Here is a 25,656-nt window from a genome sequence, read left to right as displayed (position 1 = left end):
AACCACCAGACTGTCTTGGAAAGAATACACGTCACCATATAATATTGTTAAAAGTCTGATCTCAAAGCTTCCCTCTTGTCCGCTTCTTGGCAGCCAATGTTTAGAACGAGTTAAAATTCTGGAATGGTGTTGTTTCTGGCGGTGGTACAACATGGACGTATGGCTGCTGTTTAGAAGCGACTCAGAGAGATTTACAATCGCGCGTTTTCGTCCTCCTCAAAATCTCATCACTTGGCAAAATGGGAGGACGTGGGTTCCTTGGACATCCGGGCTCTGTGCGGTTCAGTTTCCAAGCTTGAGTGGGCTGGCAGCCTCCCACTTTGACCCGTGTGCGGGAGGTCAGAGCCCGGAGACCATCTCAATCCTCCAGACAATTCCAGGACAGACTTGTGCAAAAAAAAAACACTAAACGAAAAAAAAACCCATCATCAACAACTGGTAAAAGATGTGTAAATATTTAACAGATTTATTTAAAAAACTGTTCTCGAACTGCATGAATGTGGAATGCAGCAACTTAACACAAAACAGCGTCAGCAGAATTTGGTCAAATATATTGGGATATACTTATATGTTAATTTAAAAAAAAGAGAAGTCTGGGTAGAATATTAGTCTCGAAACAAATCGGGTTAAACGCGACAACGTTCCTGCTCCTTTATATATGATTACGTTGAGTTACGGGGGGGAAAAAAACAACTTGCATTTATATAGCACCTTTAAAATAGTAAAATATCCCAAGGTGTTTCATAGGAGCCAGCATGAAAGATAATTTGACACTCTACGACATAAAGATATATCAAGGCAGAAACATGAGTTTTAAGCAATGTTTTCAGGGGAAAGGAAGGCTTTGGGAGGCAGTGAGGTTAAGGAAGGGAGTTCCAGAGTTTAGGGTGCAGGAAACTGAAGGCACATCTCAGAAGATTGTAGAGCTGGAGTACATTACATAGATAGGGAGGGGTGAGGCCATGGAAAGATTTTTTTTTAAAAAGGAAAAGGGAGCCAATTTAGGTCAGCGAGCACAGGGTTGATGGGTGAACGGAACTTGGGTGGTAAAAGGAGGAGAAGGGACCATAGGTGATACATGCATGGAGACAGGGAGCACGGCTGAGGTACAAAATGACTACTTTCTGTCTGTCTTTACAAAGGAAGAAAATGCTGCTGAAGTTGTGGTGAAAGAAGAGAAACTGGAGCAGCTAAAAATTGATAAAGCGGGAGTATTAAAAAGGCTGGCTGTACTTAAAGTTGAGAAGTCACCAAGACCGAATCAGATGTATCCAAGGATACTGAGGAAAATAAAGGTCGAAACTGTAGAGGCACTGATCTTAATCTTCCAATCTTCCTTACATACAGGGGTGGTTCCACAAATATCACAACTTTGTTCAAAAAAGGGCATAAAGATAATCTCAGCAATTACAGGCCAGTTAGTTTAAACTCTGTGGTGGCAAAGGTTTTGAAAATGATAATCTTGAACAAATTTAACAGTTACTTGGACAAATGCTGGATTAATTAAAGAGAGTCAGCATAGATTTATTCAGAGCAAATCGTGTTTAACTAATTTGAGTTTTTTGATGCAGTAACAGAGAAGGTTGATGAGGATAATGTGGTTGGTCTGGTGCACATGGACTTCCAAAAGGCATTCGATAAAGTGCCACATATCAGACTTGTGACCAAAGTTAAAGTCCATGGAATAAAAAAGACTGTGGCAGCATGGACACAAAGTTGGCTGAGTAACAGGAAACAGAGAGTAGCTGTGAACATTTTCAGACTACCCAATCAGCCCGTGCTTGCAAAACTCAAAACGTAGTGTCTAACATTAGATGTGATTCTGCAATTGGACAACACTTGCTAAACAATCTTTATTGTGCTAAGAAGTACACCAAAAACCAATTTAAGATTAGCAGTTGGGCTCGCATTGTGGCTCACTTATGCACGCTAGTTGCAACATATATTCACACACAGGGCCCTGTACTTTGCAGACATAAGGAGCATGTACATGCATTGTGCCTTTTTAAATTAAACAAAAGCTTGGGGGACAGGCATTCCCTGGTTCATTCTCCATGGCAATGTCTTGATCAATCAGAGGCAACCTGTCTGGTTTGAATTCAAAAAGCTTGGCAATTAATTGCTCCCTGGTGCATTGTCCATGGCAACACCTCTACCAATCAGATTCCACTTGCCAACAGTCAGCACTCTCTTCTTGTGCAGTATAAATGGTTGTCCCTTTACTATTGGTATTCTTGCAAACTGTCCTGATGAGTGATAGACAAAAAGCTCTGGCAGTATGTCTTTTTTTCAGCTATAGGAAAGATTTACATGACATTGGGGAAAAGGCACGGGAATGAGGCTAGTTGAATAGTTATGAGAGAGCCAGCATGGATACAATGGACTGAATGGTCTCTTTTTATACTGTAGCCATTCTATGATTCTATAATGCAAATAAATATACAGGCAACAGTGTTTTGTATGAGCTTATGTTTACAGAGGGTGCCAGATGGGAGGTCAGCTAACAGTGTATTGGAAAAGTTGAATATGTAGGTATCAAACACATGGATGAGGGTTTCAACAGCAGGTGATACAAAATAGGGGCTGAAACAGATTATGTTATGAAGGTGGAAGTAGCAGTCTTGGTGATGGAGAAGATATGGGATTGAACAATTAGCCCAGGGTTGAATAGGACACTAGGGCTGCAAATGATCTGGTTTAGCCACAGATTGTGGACAGGGAAAAGAACAGAGCCAATGGCTATTGAATAGAATTTATACTGTGGATCAAAGCCAATGGTTTCAGTCTTCCCAGTACCTAATTGGAGGAAATTTCTGCTCATTCAATATTTGGTGTCAGATAAGTAGCATGGCAGATCAAAGGTATCGAAGGGGGAGAGGGGACTTGACATGTTTTTGGATGATACTGCTGAGTGGCAACATGGATGAGAAATAAGATAGGTCAAGGAAAGGTATTTGGGGGAGCTCCAAATAAAATGGTGGAGATCAGAAAGCAGAGTCATTGTTGGTCATGCCTACGATTGGCTAAATAGGAATGGAAAAGGCGAGGGCAGTCCTATCCAGCTGGAGAAAGGAGGAATGGCATTGTAGGAGGATGGTGTGGTCAACTATGTCAAAGGCCACAGACAGGTCGAGAAGAGTGAGAGGTACAGTTTACCACATGACACACATAGGGTGTAACTTGTGACACTGACAATGGCGTTTCAGGAATGGAAATCTGTTTGGAGGGGCTCAAACATATAGTTATGGGAAGGTTGAGCACAGGATTTTGTATCAGCCTTATCTGAAATATACAGTTAAAATAGCATGGTATTGTAAGTTTTGCACAGTTGATGTGACTGAACACAATTAATAAAAATGAGCGTCTTTAACTGTGTGTAATAAAATCATCAAGCATCCCTGCTTATTAACATACACGTATTTCCAAAATTGTCCACCAATAGCTCCTATAGATGTTTGTCATTTTTTTATAAATGAGTCACCAAATTCAACAAAGACGTCGCTGGGAAGGAACAAAATGTTTGGGCTGTTTGGGGGGAGGCGGAGATTGTATTTCTATCCGCCATGATCTCGGAAGACGAGCAGAGTAATCTCAGGGAGATAAAGCTGCCCATTTGCCGAGCCTGTGCGAAAATTGTACAAAAAAAACATTCCTTTAAGCCACTTCCTGACACACTCTGAGACAAACCGAAACGGACCTGATATTTTCAATGACAGGCGCCAAGACACCCAGAGGAGTTCCAACTGTGATTTTACAAACACGAATAGGCCCCAAGAGGAAAAGGGTCCGATTTTAACAGACATTCTGCATTAAAGTTGCATGCGTGTTGGACACACGTTTATCAATGGTCTCACCTGCCCTATCCTTCCAACCCGTGCTGCATATTTGTCCACAGCACTAATAATGGCGACAGTGGGGGAAAACTTCAAACGGCACTGGTTAATGCAGAATTCGTGAAAGTACTATCGCTTTTATGTAACAATAGGTGTCATTTTTTTTAAATTTAGTGCGCTTTCAAGTAAATGGGATGCTACTTACAAAGTCAGACTGTTTTATTCATGAAACTCGAATCGATAGCCAGTGTTCCCCTGTATATGTACCGAGGAGATTCATGAACCCCCCACCCCCCACTTTCATTTAATGCTAAGACTATTAAAATCTGCCTTTCTGGCAGCCTAGCATTATGGACAGCGCTTTCACATCCGTGAACCTCAACTACCAGAAAAGATCTCAACTTCACTTTACACCTAAAACTGAACAAGGATTAGTCCGAGACCTAAAGACTGCAGTTTTTCCTAACGCGAAAACTAAACGAGGTCTAACCATAAACCTTATCAATACCGAACCCTAAAACTAAACAAGATGTAAGTCTAAACCTAAAGACTTCAGCTTCTCCTAAGCCTAAACCTAAACAAGATTAATCATCAATCTAAACAAGACCTAACCATAAACATAACAAGACCTAACCCTAAATCTCAGGAGGTCAGCTTCTCCTAACCGTAATCTAAGCAAAAACCTAACCATAAACAAAACCTAACCCTAAAGTGAAAGACTCCAATTTCTCCTAGCCATAAACCTAAACAACTTTTAACCCTAAACCGGGGGATTACAGTTTCTCCTAACACGGAACCTAAACAACTAGGAACTAACCCTACATTTAAGCAAGATCTACCTTATATCTAAACAAAACCTCATCCTAAACTTAAAGACGGTAGCTTCGTCTAACCGTAAATCTAAATAAGACTGTGGATCTCCCCACCTTAATCCAACCCTAAATCTAAACAAGCCAGTAGCTTCAACGAACCCTGAACATGATATATGCCAAACCATAGACAATATCGCAGCTTCTACTAACCTCAAACAAGAGCTAATTCTAACAGTAAATAGTGTCTGCTTTGTCAACTCTATCAAAGAAACAAGATGTAAAAACAAAACTAGCTACTGTCATTTCCAATGGAAATTGTATTTTCCCCTAACACTCTCATTAAACAAAGCTGCGGGGAAGACTCGCTCTTTTGATTGCGCCTCTACTCTCACTTAAATTCTCTCCTTTAAAAAAAAACAAAATGTGAATCTAATACTTGGCTCCAAGTGCTGTATTGCTGAAATCTGTACATTTTTCTAAGACGTGCGTCTTTTAAAGTACATAAAATGAAGACATTGCATTGCACAAGATGCCAGAAAAAGCATGCGTAAGGCGATTTTGGCGTCTGCATTTAGAAATATTTTTGCGAGGGCAAATTTGGTTTAATTCATCCAGCTCGACAATCAGGCTGTTTATTTCGGAATTTGTCAACATTGTGAGTTTCTCGTTCGCTACCCCACTGCACAAAACTGGCCTACTCTTTCAACCTTCAACCGTACCTAAATAAGGTTAGCGTTTCTGCTTCTCTTACCCCTAAAGTAGCAGTTCCCCTAGGTGGGAAGGGTGTCTGCAAAACAGCAATAGTGACAATACGCACACAGTTATTTATTATTCAAATCTCATTCTTTCGCTAAACCTGGCGTGAACGCATTACTGACTTACAAGCCTTTTTATGAGTTATCTTTGTAAGTCACACACTCCTCATAATTCGAGTCTCTATGCGCAGTATTCATTTAATTGCAACAGAGGACACAGCTCCAGCACCGAAAAGTGGTCGCCATCTTTACTTAGGAACGGGTACAATGACTTTAAACCTATTGGTATTTATTTCTCCTTTCTAGTAATGGAGGCTTCAATAAATGTTATTTTAGTGAACATGTTCCTCCAAAGATTTCTTCGGGTCCCTTTGAAACCCCGTAAGTCCTGTAAAAAGAGGGGAGGGGCCCGTCTAGTGAAAAAGCTAATTTCACACATTCAAGTAGAGCTAACACGACCCTTTTTATAGCTAGCTGATCCACACAGAAGAGCCTGCTTCAGAAATACCGGCTGGTTCAGTCTGTGCTATTCCACTGAAGGTCTGACCTATAACTTTGACCCTCTTGGGTCAAAGAAACCTCTTGATCAAAACGGAACGTAATACCTCCATAGTGTATTTTTCCTGCTCGATTGTAGTTTATATCTTGTGAAAACTTTTATTGCAATCATCTTGGATTGGGGGGGCGTATTTCCCAAAGACGTTTTAACTGTTGTGATGGTCGAAGATGGATTCTGCTCTCCTATGCTGTTCCCAAAGCAGGAATGGTGTGCCTGATCTGCTTGCCGTGATGGTACCCCTCCCCCTTCCCCACAGCATTCATTCACCAACTGCCGCTTGCTGTGGACAGAACGTTTTCGCTCTAAAGGTTTTAACATTCGTGTAAAAGACCCCCTAACACTCAATTGTCAAGGGGTGCGCAGACTCTTTGTAAAGGATTGTGAGGGGGGTGGGCGGGCAGAGGAGTTGGTTCTGCCTGTTGTGGAGAGGGGGAAGGGTTTATAAAAACTGTGATTGACTTGGTTCGAATGTACCCTTGCAGGTTTAAGACATTGGACATAACAACTGTTAGTTCATATGTGCTAATGCTCCATTAAATATTCGGAGCAATTTTTTTTTGTGGCTCTCCAGCGAAAGATTATGAATGTTAAAAAAGGACCTGCAGTTTTAAATTCTAAAGCAGTTGTGTGTGTTCGCGTTAACATCCACGGAAACCCTTCCGGCCTCCGTAGCCCAAACTATATTGTGAAGCTTTGTGAATAGCCCTATATCCAGTTGCAGTGCACAGACCGCGCGTTGTTCAGACTGCATTAGCTTTTCTGGTCCAGACTATACAATCTCCCCTCCCCCCCACCCACCCACCTCCTCCGCCCGTCTAATCGCGGACTTCCTGGGAAAATCAGGCAGCATTCATACTGGAGTGAGTATTAAAATTACAGGATTTGAAAACCTCCGGATGGGAAACTAACCCCGAATGCCTCGAACTAAACTCCCGCCTTGGATCCTTTAACTCACATCTGTTTCGAGAGAAAAAGGGAGACTGCATTTGGACTCGGAAACGGAAGGTAGATTATGTGAGACGTGGCGGACGCTTTTTTTTAAATTAAAAAAAAAACCTTTCCTGGAAGATTGTTTATATGCCCACGTTTTTGTATCTTCCTGACGGAAAGTCTCCTGGTCAGGAATCCAGCTCTGATTTTAATTTGCCCCATTTCAAACGACCCTTCTCTATGCCACAAGAGTTAAAGACACCAGACAACATAGAGAGATGCGTGGCTTGTTTATTTCGAAATTGACAAGAATAAAGTGAAAATTAACATTTTTACTGACTTGTTTGTCGTCCCCTCCCACCCACCGCCCCCCCCCCCCCCCCCCTCACACACATATAAACATAGACAGTGCTTTCGTTTTGGGTTCCTGGAACTTTTTTTTTTGCTAACTTGTTTGGAATATTTTTTGAATGTTGTTTTAGTCACGCTTGGTGCGTGTACACGTTTAGTGTACGTAAACGAGCTTTAGCAGATTGGCGCTTTTTCTCCTTCCCCCGTTCTCCTTTGCAGTAAAGCAGGGACTCAGTGGTTAGGGTTCAGTTCCAGCTGATTTTATTTCCTTCTCTCTCAGAAAAAAAAACTATTTACAAGAGTATATCAACAATCTGACAGGCAGTGACTTGACACGATTAGCTGGCATGACATTTTTTTTAAAAAAAGTGTTGAGGCATGATCATCTGACAGACTATACACAGCATATTGCACAGGATGGATGAAAATTTAAAAAGTTAAAATAAAAGATTTTTTTAAAAAAAAACTAACAATCGGACAGCGACCAAGATTTTTGTTTTCATGGTTGCTGCCTTAGTGCCTGTCACGGTAGTTTGGACACAAACAAGAAACACAGTCTTGTGGTTTATATAATACAGATTTAAATGTACAAAAAGGCGTTCACACTTCTCTTCCAACCCCCTCCCCCATCAAAAAGAAACCCACAACAGCTAAACCTGATTTCGGAATTATATATGCTAGCTTCATGCCAAAACAATATATTTAGCCGACAAGTTATAAGAATTAATAATAGTTATCATTATTACAGAATGAGAAACGCAGCATAGTGTCGCGAACTCAAATCAGTATTCCATATCCAGTGGTTGAGCACAATATAAGGAGCGCCACATAATTGGTGCAAAGTTGCAGCATCCCTTTTCTTTGCCTTGGTGCTCAACTTCAGAAAGATCGAAACAATTACAAAATCACGGTTCACCTACACTCCTCTTACATCTCGCTAATATTTATATATATACGTGGAAGATGACTGCAGCCATTAGAAATTTTAAAAGAAGCTTTAATGGTCATCTGTTTCTGGGCAGAAGTGTTCAAATGGGTTTCCATTTTTAAATACTGTCAAGTAGACATATTGTAAGAGGCTACAGTGGGCAGGAAGGGACGTTGTGGGTTTTAACATCTGCTCAAATACAGCCCCGAAGCCAACGTAAAGGTAACTGCAGCCTTAAATTACAAAACCTGCACATTGAAGTGTAAACATGTGGAATATAAAAAGAGGCAAGGCGGTGACATCGGCCTCTTTGTTCATCATCAGGAAATCCAGACAGCAATAAACACCGATTAACACCCCCTTTATATTTTTTACAAAAATACACTGAGAAAATAATCAAACGTCTCATCTTTCTCTGTCTTTTTTTTAAAAGTGTCAAAGTCTACATTTAAATATAAAATTAAAAGTTTAACTCTAGCCCTTCAGTGAAGGAGATAAAACGGTGCAGGTAATTAACAGGCCTACGAAAAAAAAATGTCAAAATGTTTGGCCAGTATAAATACATCCATATAAAATGGTTTTTGATTACATTTGCAAGGGAAACAAAACAATACGAGGATGAAATATCGGTGACGAGAAGTCCATGTCTGTTGTAAATTGTTGTGGAACATAGAAGTTGTGAGAAATTTTGGTCCAGAAAATACAGTCCAGCGCAGATTTCAGTAGGGTTAGTGATAAGGGGTAAAAGAGCTGGTGACTTGATAGAGCGCCATCTATCTGTTTTGATTCGCCCTAACACTAGTAACTTCAAGTCTGTACAGAATCTGGAACGATACAGTACATGCTATGAATCCAGCGAAATACAGTAATCCGACCACACCATTCTTCTCATGAAACACTTTCTTCGCGTGTAGATCTCACGACTTCGCGCGTGTGTCTGTACCAATATAATTTGATTTGGCGATTTCATTTCATTCCACAGCTTTAAACGTTCTGTCTGTCTTTAATGCGAATCCCGCGTTTCCTCCGTACGTGCAAATCAATTTCAGGTTTTCCTTTCCAGTCCAGAGTCGAGGCTGGGCATTTTATTTTCAATGGAATCTCAGTCGCTCCTAAAACACGTCGGCACATTTGTTTTTTTTTGCTGAAGACTTGCGATCAAACATTAGGATCACGCAATTTTACAGCACTTGGATCACAATTATTTTATTTCACGATCCCTTTTTTTTCCCTCCAAGATAAAACAGCAACAGTCCGTTTTTTTTTCACTTGTCGCTTTCTAATACGTGAACACTAGGTTTGAAATACTTGACTCCAGCCAGTCCCCTGAAATCATTTCGCTCACCTCTGGCGTGCAGTAGTCTGGGAACTCAAAGTGGGACGCGGACTCCTGCTCAAAATTAAACTCCAGATCTCTGTCCAGGGACGAACTCAAGTTGCCCAGCGTCATGCTCTCGAAAGTGGGGCTGGAACTAAGGTCCATGAGGTCGTCCTCAAACTCTTCATCGGAAGACGAGGCCAGAGACGAAGAAGAGCAGGAGTGGGATGTAGAGGGGGTCGGCGAGATGGATCGCAAATTGCCAGGGTGTTTGCGTTGATCTGCGGGCGAATCGGGTACTCGTACTCTTGTCCCGCCTGCTAGATCCTCATAGAAACTGACCGGGTCGCTGGGCTCGGCTGAAGAACTGAGGGTCGGGCTGGCTGGCACGGCGGCTGGAGAGGTAGTGCCCTGGCCCCTGAACGACCGCCTCTCTTTCAGTTTCTTATCTACAAGGTGCTTGGAAGCTGGGCTCGTCCGCGCTTTGTAAATCGCGTGTTGGTTGGTAGTGTTTGTGTTAGAAGTAGTGATGCCTGACTGCGGATGCTGGTGAATGATCGGAGACTTGGTGAGCGTACCCAAGATGATCTTGTGCGTTTTGCTGGGTTTGTTAATGCTACTATTGCTGCAACTGCTCTTTTTAGCCGAGGGTTTAGTGTTGATCTTTTCGCTTTTCTCTCCGGGTTTGCTGCTTGCACTTTTTGCCTTCTTTCTCGGTCTGTATTTATAATCTGGATAGTCCGCCATGTGCTTGAGTCGCAATCTTTCGGCTTCACGGATAAAAGGAATTTTATCACTGTCTTTCAGTAACTTCCAGCGCTTCCCCAAGCGCTTCGAGATCTCGGCGTTGTGCATGTCCGGCGACTGCTCCATGATCTTCCTCCTCTCGATCTGCGACCACACCATAAATGCGTTCATGGGTCTCTTGATGTGCCCACTGGCGGTCTTGCACCAGCTTGGCTCGTCCGTTTTCTCACCATCCGATACCACCGATTCCGCCGCGGGTGAACAAGCTATGCCCAGATCGGAAGCGCCGGAGTCGGTAGACTCTCCGGCTAGCACTGCTTCCGTGTTCTCTGCGTTGTTCGTTTGCTGCACCATGCTTTCTTTTTAATATATTTTTGCTCTGTGGGCACTGAGGGGAAAAAAAAGGCTTTTAAAACTGTAGCAGTTTGGTTGGCTTGTACTTTTTCCCTGTTATTACAGAGGCTGCTGTGCTTTGAAAGAGCTGCTCCTCGCGTTCGCAGAAAAGAACCTAGTTTCTTGTATAAAATGTGTATATACTTTGGCACAACCTTCCCCCTCTGACCATGCGGGAAGACTGTGTTATATAAAAAACTTGTGTCTGCTGCTTAAACCAGACTCGAACTCGCTTCGCCTTCTTATCCAGTCCCAGGCATTGTGACGTCGAGTTAAAGGTGTCCCTGCTCCAACCAATCAGAGGGCGCCGTTCGTCCAGACCGCGTCTGTTTCCAACGCTTCCAGCGCCCTACTCCGCCCCCGCGCCACCTGATTGGCTGCCGGCCGCGCGGCGCGTGCAATGAGAAGCGCCGTGGCTGACCTCATTCGAGTTTACACTACCAACTTAAAGGGGGCATGGCTGCAAATGCACTTACTTCCCCCTCCCTCCCTCCCTCCCTCCCCGCTGGCATTAAATTAAAGCTGCATTATGCCTTTTCCTCTCCCCCGACTGGCATTTGTCCGTCCCACTGATTCAGACACCAATCAACCACGAAGCTGAACCCTTTCTTGTGCTATATCTAACACACACACACTGTTCTCTATCTGTGTGTATGCCTCGCACACATACACACCCTAGCAGCTAGTCGACTGATGTTAAGTTGCGGGCAATTGACACGAAACTGTATGCCTGCAGTTTCATGCGAGCGAGAATGCCAGACACTGAAAGCGATTCACAAAACACTACTGAGGGAGTTTTGCCTTTTTTTTCTGTGCCTGCGTGTACATCTCCCTCTTTGATTTAAAAAAAAATACTGAGCCCGTCCGTGCGCTCTTTCACAAGATTCATTTCAGCAAGTCCAGGGCTGTATTATTACATGAAACAAATGAAAAATAATGAAGGCTTTGCCTTCGATATTTGTAGGTTTCTCCATCTCCACCGCACAGGACAAGTGGATAAACGTTGGCAGTAACATAAGAAGCACATTATGTGGGCTGGGCAATGGTGAAAGAGGCGAGTCAAATAAATACATTCGGGTGACGACCACCTTTTACCGTATTGACAGTTGTCGGATGAAAAACAAGGTACTAGATATGCAAATATGTTCGGCTGAAACGAAAGATTGAAAGTGTTGTGGGAATAGCACAATGGTGACACAAACATAATGTTTTTATCGCAACATCTAAAATAATAAATGTGCCGATTTCCTTCCCCATAGAAAATATAAGATGTAATCTTACTGGCAGTTTTAAGTTAATATCTGTGGCACCCGATAAACCAATCATTTTGTATTAGGATTCTGACAAACAAAAGTCCAGATACTATGTGCATACTTAACTTGCCAAAGAAGTTACATATAACTAGCAAAATGTGCAAGGTTATAACTTAAATGCGCAAACCACAAAAAATAGAGACGAGAATGTGATACCATGGAGGTTTGAACACATGTCTTATTCAATTTTCACTTGCGTTGCTTCCAATATGAGGCGCTAGGTGGCGGCACTGCTACTATGCACTCATCAGACAGCTGCGAGTAATTTTGAGCCCTGTTTCGGGTGAGGGAGGGAAAATAAGGTGAAACGAGCGATCCTTTTTGTCGTCCAGTGAAACTAATAAGGCAAAAAGTAGCTTCCACTGGGTTTTCCCAATTCCATATTCTTTTTATTTGCCAGCCATTCCCTCTGCTTTCATGTTCACGGTAGAGTTATAATTTAGGATGTATTCTTGTGTTACAGTTACGTTTCATCAGACCTGCTTTGTTTGCTGTATATAGTCTCGCTTAAAAAAAACAGTGGGACACGTGTGTGAAGCTCGACTGACTAGGTATGAGGATTTAGACACACCTGAGGATTGCACCTCAGAACAGGTTACATTTTCCAGAGAGTGTGCGAAAAAGCAAAGCTATTTATCCAAACATCGCCCCTCAAACAAGATTTTGCTTCCTGCTAATTCCAACCTTATCTGTAAAACAAAGTGGTCTTTTCTGCCAATATTAATACTAAGGCGGCAGGGGAGGATAACCAAGTGGATCCAATAATCCGTCCAACCAAACACAGTACACTTGAAATATAACAGGTGCACTGGGTTCAGTGTTCAATCTGAAGTGGTAGGGGTGTATGAGTAAATACATGTTCAGGTCTGAACTGACCCACGTTCATGTGTGTTGCTTTGTGTATAAACAAATATATTCACACTGTATGATACAGCGCCTCTAACTTACATGTTTCACTAAAATGCGGTTCGGAACTGTTAGAACATGTTGAATGGTATCCAAAATGGACCAGAATGTGCTGGAAGCACCCAGCAGGTCAAACAGCATGGTAAGGGCCTCAGGCCTTAGGACTCATTGTCGGAGCCCCACAGATCTAAAGGAAGAGCAGAACTTCAAGGCTTTTGTTAAATGCCATCTAATTGCGGGGGAATGTGTTTGCAACATTAATCAGAGGCTTGTAGGTCAAACAGGGTGATGAAGACTGTGCACCACGTATGAAACCAACATTGACTCCGAAAATGTCAGCGCGGGTGTCGGAGATTAGGGGGGTATTTGTTAAAATTGGAGTACATTCCATCTATGAGCAGTCTTATTCGCTTCAACTCTAACATTTAATTATTACCCTTAAATGTTATAACAGAAGATATAGCGGCAGAGGAGTACTAAAGTATGATTACCATCAGAACTGTGATTAAAAAGTGATTAAAGATTAAAAACGAAAGACTTCACAGTGTACACACTGCCCTAATGTAGGAAACGTGACAGCCAATTCGCCCACACAAGGTTCCACAAACAGCAACGTGATGATGACCTGATAATCTGTTTTTTCGAGATGTTAGTTGAGAAAGAATAGGACAACTTGCATTTATGTAGAGCTCTTCACACCTTCGGGACATTTCAAAGTGCTTTACCGCCAATGAAGTACCTTTTGCAGCTGATTCGCAGTAGGAAGCAAGGCATTTTGCGCACTGCAAACTCACACAAACAGCAATATGACAATGGCCAGATAATCTGAAGAATAAATATTGCCCGGATCATCAGGGGAGAAATCCCTTGCTGTTCTTAATAATAGTCCCATGAAACCTTTTATGTCTGGAGCCGAGCTTCATATCTCACCTGAAACACCGTGCTTCTGACAGCACAGTACCCCCTCAGTGCTGCACTGGAGAATCAGCCTAGTTGGATTCTGCAATGGGATATATGGTACAAAGTCCTACCAGGGTCACACCCAATAGTATCATTAAGAACTATTAAAACATCTCTATCAAAATTAGAAACCCTGTCCTGGTAATCATAGAAAATTACATCACATAAACACTATTATATTCTCACAGGGTGGATGTAGATAAGATGTTTGCCCTGGCTGGTGAGTCTAAAACCAGGGGACATCATCTCAGGATAAGGAGTAGGCCATTTAAGACTGAGGTAAGGAGGAATTTCTTCACTCAGAGGGTAGTGAATCTTTGGTATTCTCTACCCCAGAGGGCTGTGGAGGCTTAATTATTGAGCATGTTCAAGACAGAAATTGATAGATTTCTGGAGACTAATGACATCAAGGGATATGGGGATAAAGCATGGGAATATGATATTGATCTAATTGAATGGCATAGCAGGCTTGATAGGCCAAATGGCCTACTCCTGCTCCTATATAAATAAGTGTCAAAATTTGCAGACGATACAAAGCTTGGCAATGTAGTAAATCACAGAATAGCAGCATCCTCCAGGAGGACATTCGCAATTGGTGAGAGAGGCAGACATATGGCAAATGCAATTGAATGTGGATAAGTGTGAAGTGATCACTTTTGGAGGAACAACATGGAGAGATAATATAAATGGTACTATTTGCAAAGTGCTTATTCACACAATTTGGAAGGCTTCAGGGTATGTTGATAAGGTGGTTAAGGAAGTTTATGGGGTACCTTGGTTTTGTCAATAGGGACATTGAATACAAAAACAAGGATTTCATGCTAAAACTTTACAAATCATTGGTTGGGCCTAAATTGGAGTATTGTGTACAATCCTGGGCAGCACATTTTAGGATGGATGTCAAGACCTTGGAGAGGGTACAGGGGAGTTCTAGCAGGATGATAGTATGGATATTAGTTATGTGAAGAGAGTGGAAAATCTGGAATTATCCTCCCCAGAACAGAATAAGTGGACACATAATAGAGGCATTCAAAATCATGAGTGGTTTTGTTAGAGCAAGTAGCATAGAGCAACAGTTTCCTCTGGCACATGGGGCTGTAGCCAAAGGTCACAAATTTAACATCATTGACAAAAAAGGAATTTAGATTTTTTTCATACAGGGTTTGTTAAGACCTGGAATGCACTACCTATAAGAGTGGTGGAAGTAGACTCCATAGGAACTTTCAAACGTCAATTGGACATAGGTTTGAAGAAAATTAATCTGTAGAGTTTGGAGGCAAAAGCAGTGGTGTGGGACTAAATTGGACGGCTCTTTCAAATAGCTAGAACAAACACGATGGACAGAATTACCTCCTTCTATGCTGTAAGATGCTATGAATCTGTCCCAACCACTAACTCTGTCTTTTCTGCCATCTGAGAATCATGCCCAAACCCATAGCCTGCTCACACTCTATTTCTCTTAATAATATTCCACCATCAAAAATAGCCCCCCTTCTTCAACAATTCGTGGCAAAAAAGATCTATTACATTCTAGCTGCCGTGTGAAGATTTTTCAACTCTCTTTTAATGAGGATGATTCTTATTCCAGATGAAGTGCATTTCAGAATACAAAACGAATCTTATATTTCGCCACCTTGCTGCGTGCCAACTTGTCTCCACCCACCCCTCCCCCACTTTCAACAACTACCCCAGCTGTAGCTGACCAGATTCTAGCAGGTGATCTCTTTGTAAAATCCAGAGCAACAACGTTACTCTGGACCACCCACATTTGTAACTGTATACCCAGTGGATTAAAACAAACCGGAAGCCCTGTTTAGGGATTTTCTAGAAACAAGTAAACACCTATATTCGATTACTGAATCCTACTAATTTTAATAATATACACTTTTTTAAGTAACGGGGAGCTGTGTTACTGAAAACTGCTCAAGGCTCAATCGTCCACGGAAGTACAAGAGGATATTATTGTGCTGCCGTTCAAACCCCTGAAACGCCAGCAGAATTTGCCTCAGACAGTACTCGACATCCAAAAAGGATGAACGGACTCCTGGTAAATGCGATAAAGGAAGCAATTGCGAGTTCCAGATTAACGAACGACCTTAATAACAGCTCATTTTCTTGAAAGCTCCATCAGCGCTGCCCTTCTCCCCCTCCCCCCATCCCGCTCCTCTCCGGAGAACGCTGATCAGTAACAGTGACATATCCATAGATAGACAGGGCAATGACCTCCAACCAACATGACAATTAGCAGTCAAGGAACATCCTCCCCCCACCCCGTCCCCATCCCCCCACCTGCCGACCCGACCGAACCCCCAGAGACCACGAACAAATTGATTCAACCCTTAAACTCACATCGCTTCCAGCAAAGGTAGTGTCATGCCAAGAAACCTAATGCTGCTCCGGCAAGCTAGGATAATGAAACTGCAGCAAGGACTCATATTGCATGTAGAAATGTAAATTCTGGAAAATTGAATTAAAAAAGACAAAAAACAAGTCAGATTTTTAAAAAAAAACTGAACTACAGCTTGGGGCTAATGTAAAAGACAACGTTCATAACACCTGCTTTTTCCATTATTAAATGGCAAGATATTGAACAAATGTCAAGCAGCCAGAAACTCCAGTTACTATCGCTTAGGTGGATCGGAAGGGTTTGCACTAAAGCCGTTTAGAGTGGAAGACATAGCGAGCTCGGGGCAATTAACAGATTTATCCCCGCAAGGAGGTGGTGAAAATCAGAACATGGTTTGGTTAGTGAGATAGTATCGTTCAATAATTTTAGACATTTTTTGGTTGATTCTTGGTTATCAAAGAAGTCTCTGACAAAGTTAATAAGTTGCATCATTTCGAAATAAAATTGTCACATGTAGCCGCGCAAAATTGTACTTTGTAGTCTTATCTGTTTATGGGGGGGGAAATCTAAGGAATATCAAGCCAGCAACTCGCGTCTATTTCCTATTCAGGAAAACAATTGACTCCTGGGTTTAACATGCCACGCAGAACAGATTTTTTTTTGTCGTTGGGGGTTGTTCAAATTCAACCCCAAAAACCAATTAATGATGGCCTTCTTCAAATTACAGCCGGACAAAAGAATGGTGGGGAAGCGGGCGCTTGGCATACATAATGACAACCTTTGATCGTTATTTCTGGCTGTTGCCGAGCGCTCGTGTTTAGCTGTTGCTGTGTGTGTGTGAGTGTGTGAGAGAGAGAGAGAGATAGGAGCTCAAGGCGCTGAGCGGCAGCTGATACCCGAGGGCCTGTCGATCAAAGGGGCACGTGCGGTGCGAGAGGGCGACAGGTGCGGAGCGCGCGGGGCGGGGCCGCCAGGTAAGGCGCTGCACGTGCCAGCGCGCGACGCTCCACCTGGGGCGGCAGCCGCCAACTCAGGTAAGCAAAGCCCATCTGCTCCTGGGATTCACGTGCGCGGCTCATGAGCGCATTTTTATTTACTCGTGTTTTTTTTTATTTACAGACACTTGCCGAACATTAAAAATAACGTCATGCCAGTCTGTCACCGAATTGTTGTGCATTCCAGTCATATTCCTCGACTATGGATCCAAGGGACTGCGTTATTGCCCAAGAAAGAGCATTTCTCCCCACCCCCACCCAAGGACCGTAATATAGAAGTGCCTCGATCTCGCTGAACTTTTGAGTTACAACCTTACAAATGTAGTATTTGGTCCTTTAATTAAGAATTCACTAATTTGATGAAAGGCTCAAACTCCAATACTACGGCTATTTTAAAAACTTTGTCATTTACTAATAGCCGTTGTGTATTTTTTGCAAAACAGAAAGTTGTGGACATGAGTTTCGTTGCCCATCCTTGTCTCCACCCCCTGCCTCAGCCTATCTGCTGCTGAGACCCATGCTTCTGTTATCTCTGGATTTGACTATTCCAATGCTCTCCTAGCTGACCACCCCCCACCACCCAACCCCACCAACCTCCATAAACTTCAGCATAATCATAACTCTGCTGCCCATTCACCCTTCATCTTTGTGCTCCCAGTCTGGCAATGACTCAAGTTTAAAATTTTCAGGCTTGCATTAGAACATAAGACCATAAGAAATAGGAGCAGGAGTAAGCCATTCAGTCCCTTGAGCCTGCTCCATGTTCAAACCCTTCTGGCTTCACTCCTCCTTAACTCTGTATCATCCCTAAAACCCTAAACACAGTACTAAAACGCTCCAAGACCTCTGCACTCGTGCAATTCTGGTCTTTTGTGTATCTCCAGTTTTCATTGTCCTCGCTATTGGTATGTGCCTACATTTGTCTGGACCCTAAGCTCTGGAATTCCATCCCTAAACCTCTCACCTACTCTCCTCCCTTAAGTTACTCCTTAAAAAAAAACAACCTCTTTGACCAAGTGTTTGGTCACGTATTCTAATATCTCTCATTGTGGCTTTATGCCAAATTTGTCTGTACAGTATGCTTTATTTTTGAGATCATACTTTTAAAAACCTCAAATTTTTTACTGTTTCTGTTATCTCCAATCATAATCAGTCATCTTGGTTACATGGCAGTTTTCCTGTTAGCTTGTGGCCTTTTAATTGATATGTAGTGACAACATAGGGCATAGGACATGAAACTGGCATGTTTCCATTCAGTGTACTTCTTCCACAGACAATCTATGACCCCTACAATTGGGGATGCCCACTTACGATATTTAAGCTTCTGAGCAAGGCTTCTCGCTACCTCCAAACCAAAGCCAAACAAAATTTCTGAATGCACATCTAACCTTTCTTTCCTACATTATTCATGATTACAACATTTTTAGATGAACAGACAATACTGAAATGGATCATTAACATGGAAAATTTGCATTACTTCCACCAATTTAGTCAGTTCAGGGCATGGTCAGTATTACAATTGTTAGAAGCCAAAGGTGGCTGCATTGGCTAACTGGGTAAGATTACTCCCTTTGTACAGTTGCTGTCGCAACATTAGAAAGTTATCTGTTTTGCTTATGGTTGTCACAATTAGGCATGTCCAGTGTTAAGTGATCACATTTTATGAGGGTTTGTATCCAGAAGCAACACAATCCCATTTTCTATCTGATGAATGATAAGAAAGAAAGCAAAAGGAAGCACCCACAGGTTATATCACACATTTGTGAATTATATAGCCTAATGTCATTGGTTTCAAATTACTTTGGATATCTTTCTGAATTTTAGTCTCCGGGAAATATAATAAATGTATTAAGCTTTATATTTTGATAATAAATTTGTATTGTGCTTTATACTACAAATGCACAATCAACAGTTCTACATATGTAATCCCATTTGAACTGTAGAACTGTTGATTGTGCATTTGTACTACTAAAACACGATACACATTTATTATCAAAATATAAAGCTTAATATAATTATACTGCGTCAAAAGAAGCATTTTGACCAGTTATATTGACTACTTTTGATTTAGCTCTGCAAGAATGTTTTTGAACTAAGTGCATAATTGCAGGTACAGTCAAATCCACCTAGATGCACCTATATCAATATAAACAAACCTCAACCACGTCTCAATTTGTTCCGGATTTAGTCATCACTAATAATTGTGTTGATGTTTGCTTTGCTAGAAAATTCTGCTGTATATCAAAAGGTAGTCTAGAAAAGCCTGAAGATGTTTGTATGTTCAACAGCATCAAAGTGACAACAGCCTAGATCACATCTTGAGACCCACCCCAGGAAGATATGAAGTAGGAAACCTGAAATTAAAACAGAAATTGTTAATGCTAGAAACGACAGGAAGTCAGTAAAATCTGAAAGTTTGGGTATAACCCCTCATTAGCTTGATAAATGAAATCTTCAGGTTTATTTTACCAACACACTATCAATGACACGATCATTCTCAAAATATGATCAACAGTGACACCATGACAACATTTAAACAATAGCTTACTTTCCATTATTTCAACTGATAGAAGCGATAGCATCTAATGCAGTGCTCGTTATGTCATTGTTGAAAATAAATAAGTTCTGAGTTTGTTTCAGTGTCAGTGATAATTATATGAGTATAGATATAGGGCAGAATTTAGTACTGGGGACCAGGGTCCTGCCCACTGGTTGGATAACCAATGGGAACCCTGTGTCACTTCTCTCCAGAAGGCTAGATGCAATTATGATGTAAGCAGGCCCTTACCCGGACAGCACCTGCCAACAGGGCTGGCAGCTCTCCAGTACCAGTAATGGGCAATCATCCCATATGGTCTTCCCCACCCGCTGCTAGTTGAATTCCAGTGGTGGTGCAATGAGGCCCTTAAATAGCCCTTAACTGGCTACTTAAGGGTCCCAGTTGGTCACTGGGCTGGAAAGCTGCCCTCCACCATTCCTGCCCTGAGCTTGTTTGGGCCGAGGTGACAAGGCGGCAGGGTCCCCACCTTTCACCCTCCCACCCAATGAAACCCCCACCCTGCCTCCAAACTCGCTGCTGGGAGGCATTAAATTCTGCTCGCAATTGCAAATTTGATTTTAGATTTCTTTGGTCAAATTCTGTCTTTATCTCAGATGAGACTTCCTCCCTACTGACTTCTGATTTCCACAGTTTTTGTCTCCCCCTCTCTCCATGCTTTAGGAATTCTAGAGGGTTATTATATATGTGGTGAATGAACAAACCTCAAGAAGATTTCATCAGATTTCTGGTAAAAAATTACGCCCAAAATTTTCAGGTGCAAATTGACTTATTGGCTGTCCTTCTATCTTTATTTCAGATTTCTGGGCTTCACAGATTTCTTCTTACCTGAAGCGAGTCACTGGACAGTTCAGTTCAGGATCAAAGAAAGGCAAAAACAGTTTCTTATCAGTTAATCAGAATTATAATTTCTTAGAACTGAGCTACCACCCCTGTTGGGACAATTAAATGTTAAGAACTTCTGTAGTTATTCAGTTTTTTCACGGATCACTAACACAGGCATTCAAAATAAGTTGACAAGCCAGATGTAAAAGTGCGAAGAGATTCTGTCAGTTTCAAAGTAGCAGTACCTTAACACTGGAATAAAAACATTTGACAGTGACCATAATTACAATGAGCTAATATGTTAATTATTTTTCATCTGGGAGACAGAGAGGGTGTTTATGTTTAAATTTCTGTTTTGCAGCGAGTGAAGGCGGGCTTGATGTTACTGAATAGGAACAAAACGTCTTATTGTGTTAGGGAAGTCAGGCTGGAATCACACTGAAAAGAACTCCTTGTCACGAAAAGTACTCCATCTGCAATCAGATGAATAGGCTGCATGCGTGTGTGTCTCAGCCTCAGGTCTAATAGACTGGCAATCTGATTTTAACTTGTAATTTGTGTTTTCTTCTGTTGCCAGGACTGGCAGATGCAAGAGGGTGTCCGTTAATGTTCAAGTTCATTATTCCCAAAGTCTGAGCTGATCATAATTGCAGAAGGAGTTTGATCTTGAACTCTTTATATGCACATTGCAGCTTGCCATCGTATCTTGGTACAATTGTGTCTTTCTTTTCCTTTTTAAAACAGAAACTGCTGTTTCAAAATATAATTGTTAACCATCACTTGCTACGTCTACGGTAGAACAACAATACCACACATTGTTGTAAATATCAGTGTAAATTGTCTTCCTGTGATTTTATCTTGGCTTTTAACTACATAAAAACATATTTTGAAATGAACAGTATAAGATGACTAATTTAGGCATGCAGGTGTCTGAAGAATTGGCTTCCTATTTAATACCATTGAAAGCTAGTCCCCTGCACTTAATTCTCATTAATTGTTACCAGAATCCTTACAATCCAAACCAATCAAACCTCTGAGTACTAGAGAGTCAAAATGTAGAATTAAATTTTTACAATTTTAGAGGTGAATGAAAACATCAAATTCCAGAAATCTGAAATAAAAACCGAACATCAAATCAAAAAGATAATCCCATCAAAACTTATGTTGCAGCTTAACACTCTGACTTGTCTTTTCTTTCAGATACTGATTGAGCTCCTGTGCATTTGAATCATTTTTGTTTATTCTTAGGTCTTTTTTAAAAAGTATTTGATTGCAATGTATTCCTGCATGCTGCAATTTCCTATTATTAAATTTCAGTGCATTGACTCTGATTATAAGGAAAAAACTTGAGTTTATACAATACCTTTTATATCATTGAGATTTCCAAGGTGCTTCAAAAAAGAATACTTTTGAATTGTAGTCGCTATTGTGAAGTAGTCAAATACAGTAGCCAATCTACACACAGTAAGGCCAGACAACCAGCACTGAGATAAACAGCCACTTTACAGCTTTGAAGAAGAGTCATGCTGACTCGAAACATTAACTCTGTTTCTCTCTCCACAGATGCTGTCATACCTGCTGAGTTTCTCCAGCATTTTCTGTTTTTATTTTATATTGCACTTATTAAACAACCATTTCATCTGTTTTGGTGGTATTGACCAAGATACAAGCAAGTTCCCCTTCTTTGAATGATGCCACAGGCTCTTTAACATCCATCTGAACCAGCAGATAGGATCTCAAGTTTTGATGCTGAATTCAAACAGCGGAAGTTCTGACAATTCAGCATTCCCTCAGTACTGCACTCACTGAGAATATTGTTAAATTGCAAAAATTGGTAGCTACAAAGTGAGAACAGAGAACCTTGTGATTTGTATACATATACTAACAATGATATAGCAGAGACCAGTGACAGGGCCAAGTTTGGCCAATATGGCGGAAAAGGGACTGGACTAGGATTGGAAGGTTGTTGATTTATCTGGCCTAAAAACTGAGCCAGGAGCTGTATCGATTTATGGTCTAAGCCTGGAGGCAGAAACCGGGGGGTGGTGGGGGAGCAGCTGGGCTGGGGTACTTGGAGGTGTAACAGAGGTTCCTGGGATGGAATAGAAATTGTCCTCCAAAGGTATGCTGACTGATGTCAAAATGACAGGGGCGGGAGGGTCTGGGTCATGACCACCCGCCCCTTTGCCACCACCCCCACTTGCTCAGCCAGTGTCAGAGCCTGCTATTCTTTTGGCTATTAAATGAAAACAGGTATATCATAGTATTTTATCAACTTGGGATATTCCAACGCACATACAGGTTCAAATCCCTTCCAGGGTCAGGGATTGTCTTTAGATACTTGGGCATAGGGGTTACATCAACACTCATTGCCCTCTATAAAAGAAACTTTAGACAGCCCTCACATTCTAACCAACATCTTCCCAACCCCTGCACAATGACAATGGATGGAATAATGTTGAGGGGGGTGGGGGGGGCGCAGATGGCCCGCCCCGGAAACCACGTCGACGTGAAGCTGACCAGTTGCACACCAACCAGCCCCGCAGCAATAAAGTGCCATGAGGCAGATTAATGAGGGCAGAGTGGGACTTCTGCCTCTCAGTGGGGCGGAAGGCCCACCCCCTGAAGTCGCTGGCCAATCCAATTGGCCAGCAGCTCCATCAGTCATCAGTCCCAGCAGCACCAGGAAGGTGTCAGTGGAAGCTCCCTAAAGAGGAGCCCAAGGCCTAGGATCCCTGGAGCAAGTAAGTCCAGAGTCTTTGGCCTGGAGCGTTTGGGAGCATTAGGGAGAGGGTCAGTGGGGGGGTAGAGGGTGGGGTTAAGAGAGCGAGTGGGTAGGAAGGAACTAGGAAATCAGTCTAAGGGGGGGCGGAGGGGGGAGCGCCCCATGATTGGCAAAGGGCAATCCCTGAAGAGCGACCTCCCCCCACTTCCTTCCCACTTTTATCCATTTGAGGTTAAAAATCAGGCTTCTCGCTCCCGCCCTGCTGCCTGCTCCAAATGGATTATGGTGTGGGCAGCATATTATTAGGATCAATAGGCTTGATAATAAGCCTCATTGACCCTTAATTGATCCTTTTAATATGGCGGCTGGGCTACTGATTTCGGTGCCCGCCCACCCCCCCATATTATGGGGTGAGCTTGGGAGTGAGCAGGAAGGTGGTGGGATGGGTGCCCACCCCATTTTACATGCCCCCCCCCCCCCCGCAGCAAACACACCCACCGGGGGCGTGTAAAATTCAGCCCAATGCCTGTATTCGAAAGGTGACTCATTGAGTTTTTAAAAATTCTTTTAGAAGATGTGAGCATCGCTGTCAAAGCCAGCCCATCCTTAATTGCCCTTTAGAAGGTGGTGGTGAGCCACTTTCTTGGACTGCTGAAGTCCATGTCGTGTGCAAGTGAAGGATTTTGAGACTTTTCGATGATGTGACAAGACAAGTACATTTTTCCTCTATTCAGATGGATTATTTGCACATCCATTTTGATGAGGCTAATGCAACAAATATAAGGAGTAACCTGGAGTAAAAAACTTTATTGGAGGAGGCAAGTTGAAAACAATCTCTCCCAGGTAAACTGGAGTCAAAGATTAACAGGCAAAACTGTAAAGGAACAATGGGCTGCATTTAATGAGGAAATGATTCAGATATAGTTGATGTTCATTCCCATGAGGATGAAAGGTAGGCCAACCAAACTCAGAGATTTCTGGATGATGAGACAAATAGAGAGTTAGATGGAGCAGAAAAAGGATGTGTATGAAGATGTCAGTTTGATGACTCAAGTGAGAAAAACCTGATTATAGGAAGTTCAGAGGGGAAGTGGAAAAAGGAAATAAGAGAGAATGAGAGAATGAGTAAAAGAAACTGGCAGCTAATATAAAAGGGAATCTAAAACTTATCTATAGGCATATAAATAGTAAAAAGGTAGTAAGAAGAAGGGTGAGGCTGACTAGGGACTAAAAAGGGGATCTTTACATGGTGACAAGTTGCATGGTTAGGGTACTAAATGAATACTTTGTATCTGTCTTTATCAAGAAAAAAGATGCCCTTGGTGTACAATTTTGATGTACAACCAAAAGTAGTAGACATGGAGCTCCAACCTCCAATCTCTGCATCCTCTGGCCCAGCTCACATCCAGAAACCAAAGAAAAACAAGTTGATTCAATGCTAGTGAAAACACAGCAATCTATTCCTGTAAACACTGCTTAATCAAAATGCACTGTGAATATAAACTCCTAAATATAATAATTATCCATAGTTGTCTCCTTTGCAGAGCTTGTCAAGACAATGGTGACTAATTTTACAAATTAAAAAACATATGAATTTATAGTACTTTAAATACTAAATTTAGACCTTCAGATAAAGTACAGTATACATATGAGTTTCAATTCTATTTCATTGTCATCTGCTCATTTTGGTGATCTATCAATACAATGGATATATTTATTAGAGTAGAAACTAAGTTAAAGAGTTCACAGCAGCAAGATCCTCCAATAAAGAAGTTACAGGCAGAATCTTTGGCTCAGCGAGTGGGCCCTGCCCCAGCTTGCCGAGGCGTAAAATGATGCGCGGTGACATTGGGCGTGTGTCCTGACGTCACCGCGCGTCATTCAGATTTTCAGTTCGGTTGGCGCACAGCTGAGTCGGCTGTACGCCTGCCGATCTGTCAAAGGCCTATTAAGGCCAGTTAACTATTAAGTAAAACAATAAACTGAGCTGCCGTCCAACCTTAAGGTTGGCGGGCAGGCGAAGAGCCCAAGCGGCCTTTGCATTTTTCATGGAACCTCATCCATGGGTGGGATAAGGTTTCATGAAGGTTTTTAAAAGTTTGAAAAATGTTTTAATAAAATTCATAGACATGTCCCAGCTCATGTGACAGTTTCACACGAGGGGACATGTCCTAAAAAAATTTTTTTTTTTTTTTAATTAACATTTTTTAAACTTAAACTAATCTCCCTGAGGCAGCTCTGTGCCTCAGGGTGAGTCAAGGTGGGTGAGAGCAGGTGGGTGAGTGACATTGGTGAGTGAGGGTGGGTGAGCAAGGGTGGTTGGGTCAGTGGGTGATTGAGGGTAGATGAGTGGGAGTGGATGAGTGATACCATAATCCATTTGGAGCAGGCAGCAGGGCGGG

At 42.1% G+C, this 25,656-nt stretch overlaps 2 protein-coding genes across 2 annotated transcripts in view; one reads left to right on the top strand and one right to left on the bottom strand.

Annotated features, from left to right (window-relative positions):
• The first annotated feature begins 6,688 nt into the window (after positions 1 to 6,688).
• Positions 6,689 to 25,656, top strand: part of LOC144679048 (uncharacterized) — a 55,100-nt gene continuing 36,132 nt past the window's right edge. The window contains exon 1 of the mRNA XM_078539309.1: positions 6,689 to 6,964. The gene's annotated coding sequence lies outside the window, so the exon portion shown is untranslated. The remainder of the gene's footprint in view (positions 6,965 to 25,656) is intronic.
• On the bottom strand, positions 7,479 to 10,881 carry sox4b (SRY-box transcription factor 4b). Its single transcript, XM_078539308.1, has one exon. The coding sequence runs from the start codon at positions 10,585 to 10,587 to the stop codon at positions 9,448 to 9,450; it is 1,140 nt and encodes a 379-aa protein (XP_078395434.1). The 5' UTR covers positions 10,588 to 10,881; the 3' UTR covers positions 7,479 to 9,447.

The sequence above is a fragment of the Cetorhinus maximus genome, chromosome 3, assembly GCF_964194155.1.
Source record: "Cetorhinus maximus chromosome 3, sCetMax3.hap1.1, whole genome shotgun sequence".
In the NCBI taxonomy this organism is placed as follows: domain Eukaryota; kingdom Metazoa; phylum Chordata; class Chondrichthyes; order Lamniformes; family Cetorhinidae; genus Cetorhinus; species Cetorhinus maximus.
Note: the sequence above shows the minus strand (reverse complement) of the source record. Positions and strands in the feature narration are given on the sequence as shown.

Coding starts and splice junctions, on each gene's coding strand:
- sox4b (XM_078539308.1), bottom strand. CDS start 10,587: ATGGTGCAGCAAACGAACAACGCAGAGAACACGGAAGCAGTGCTAGCC.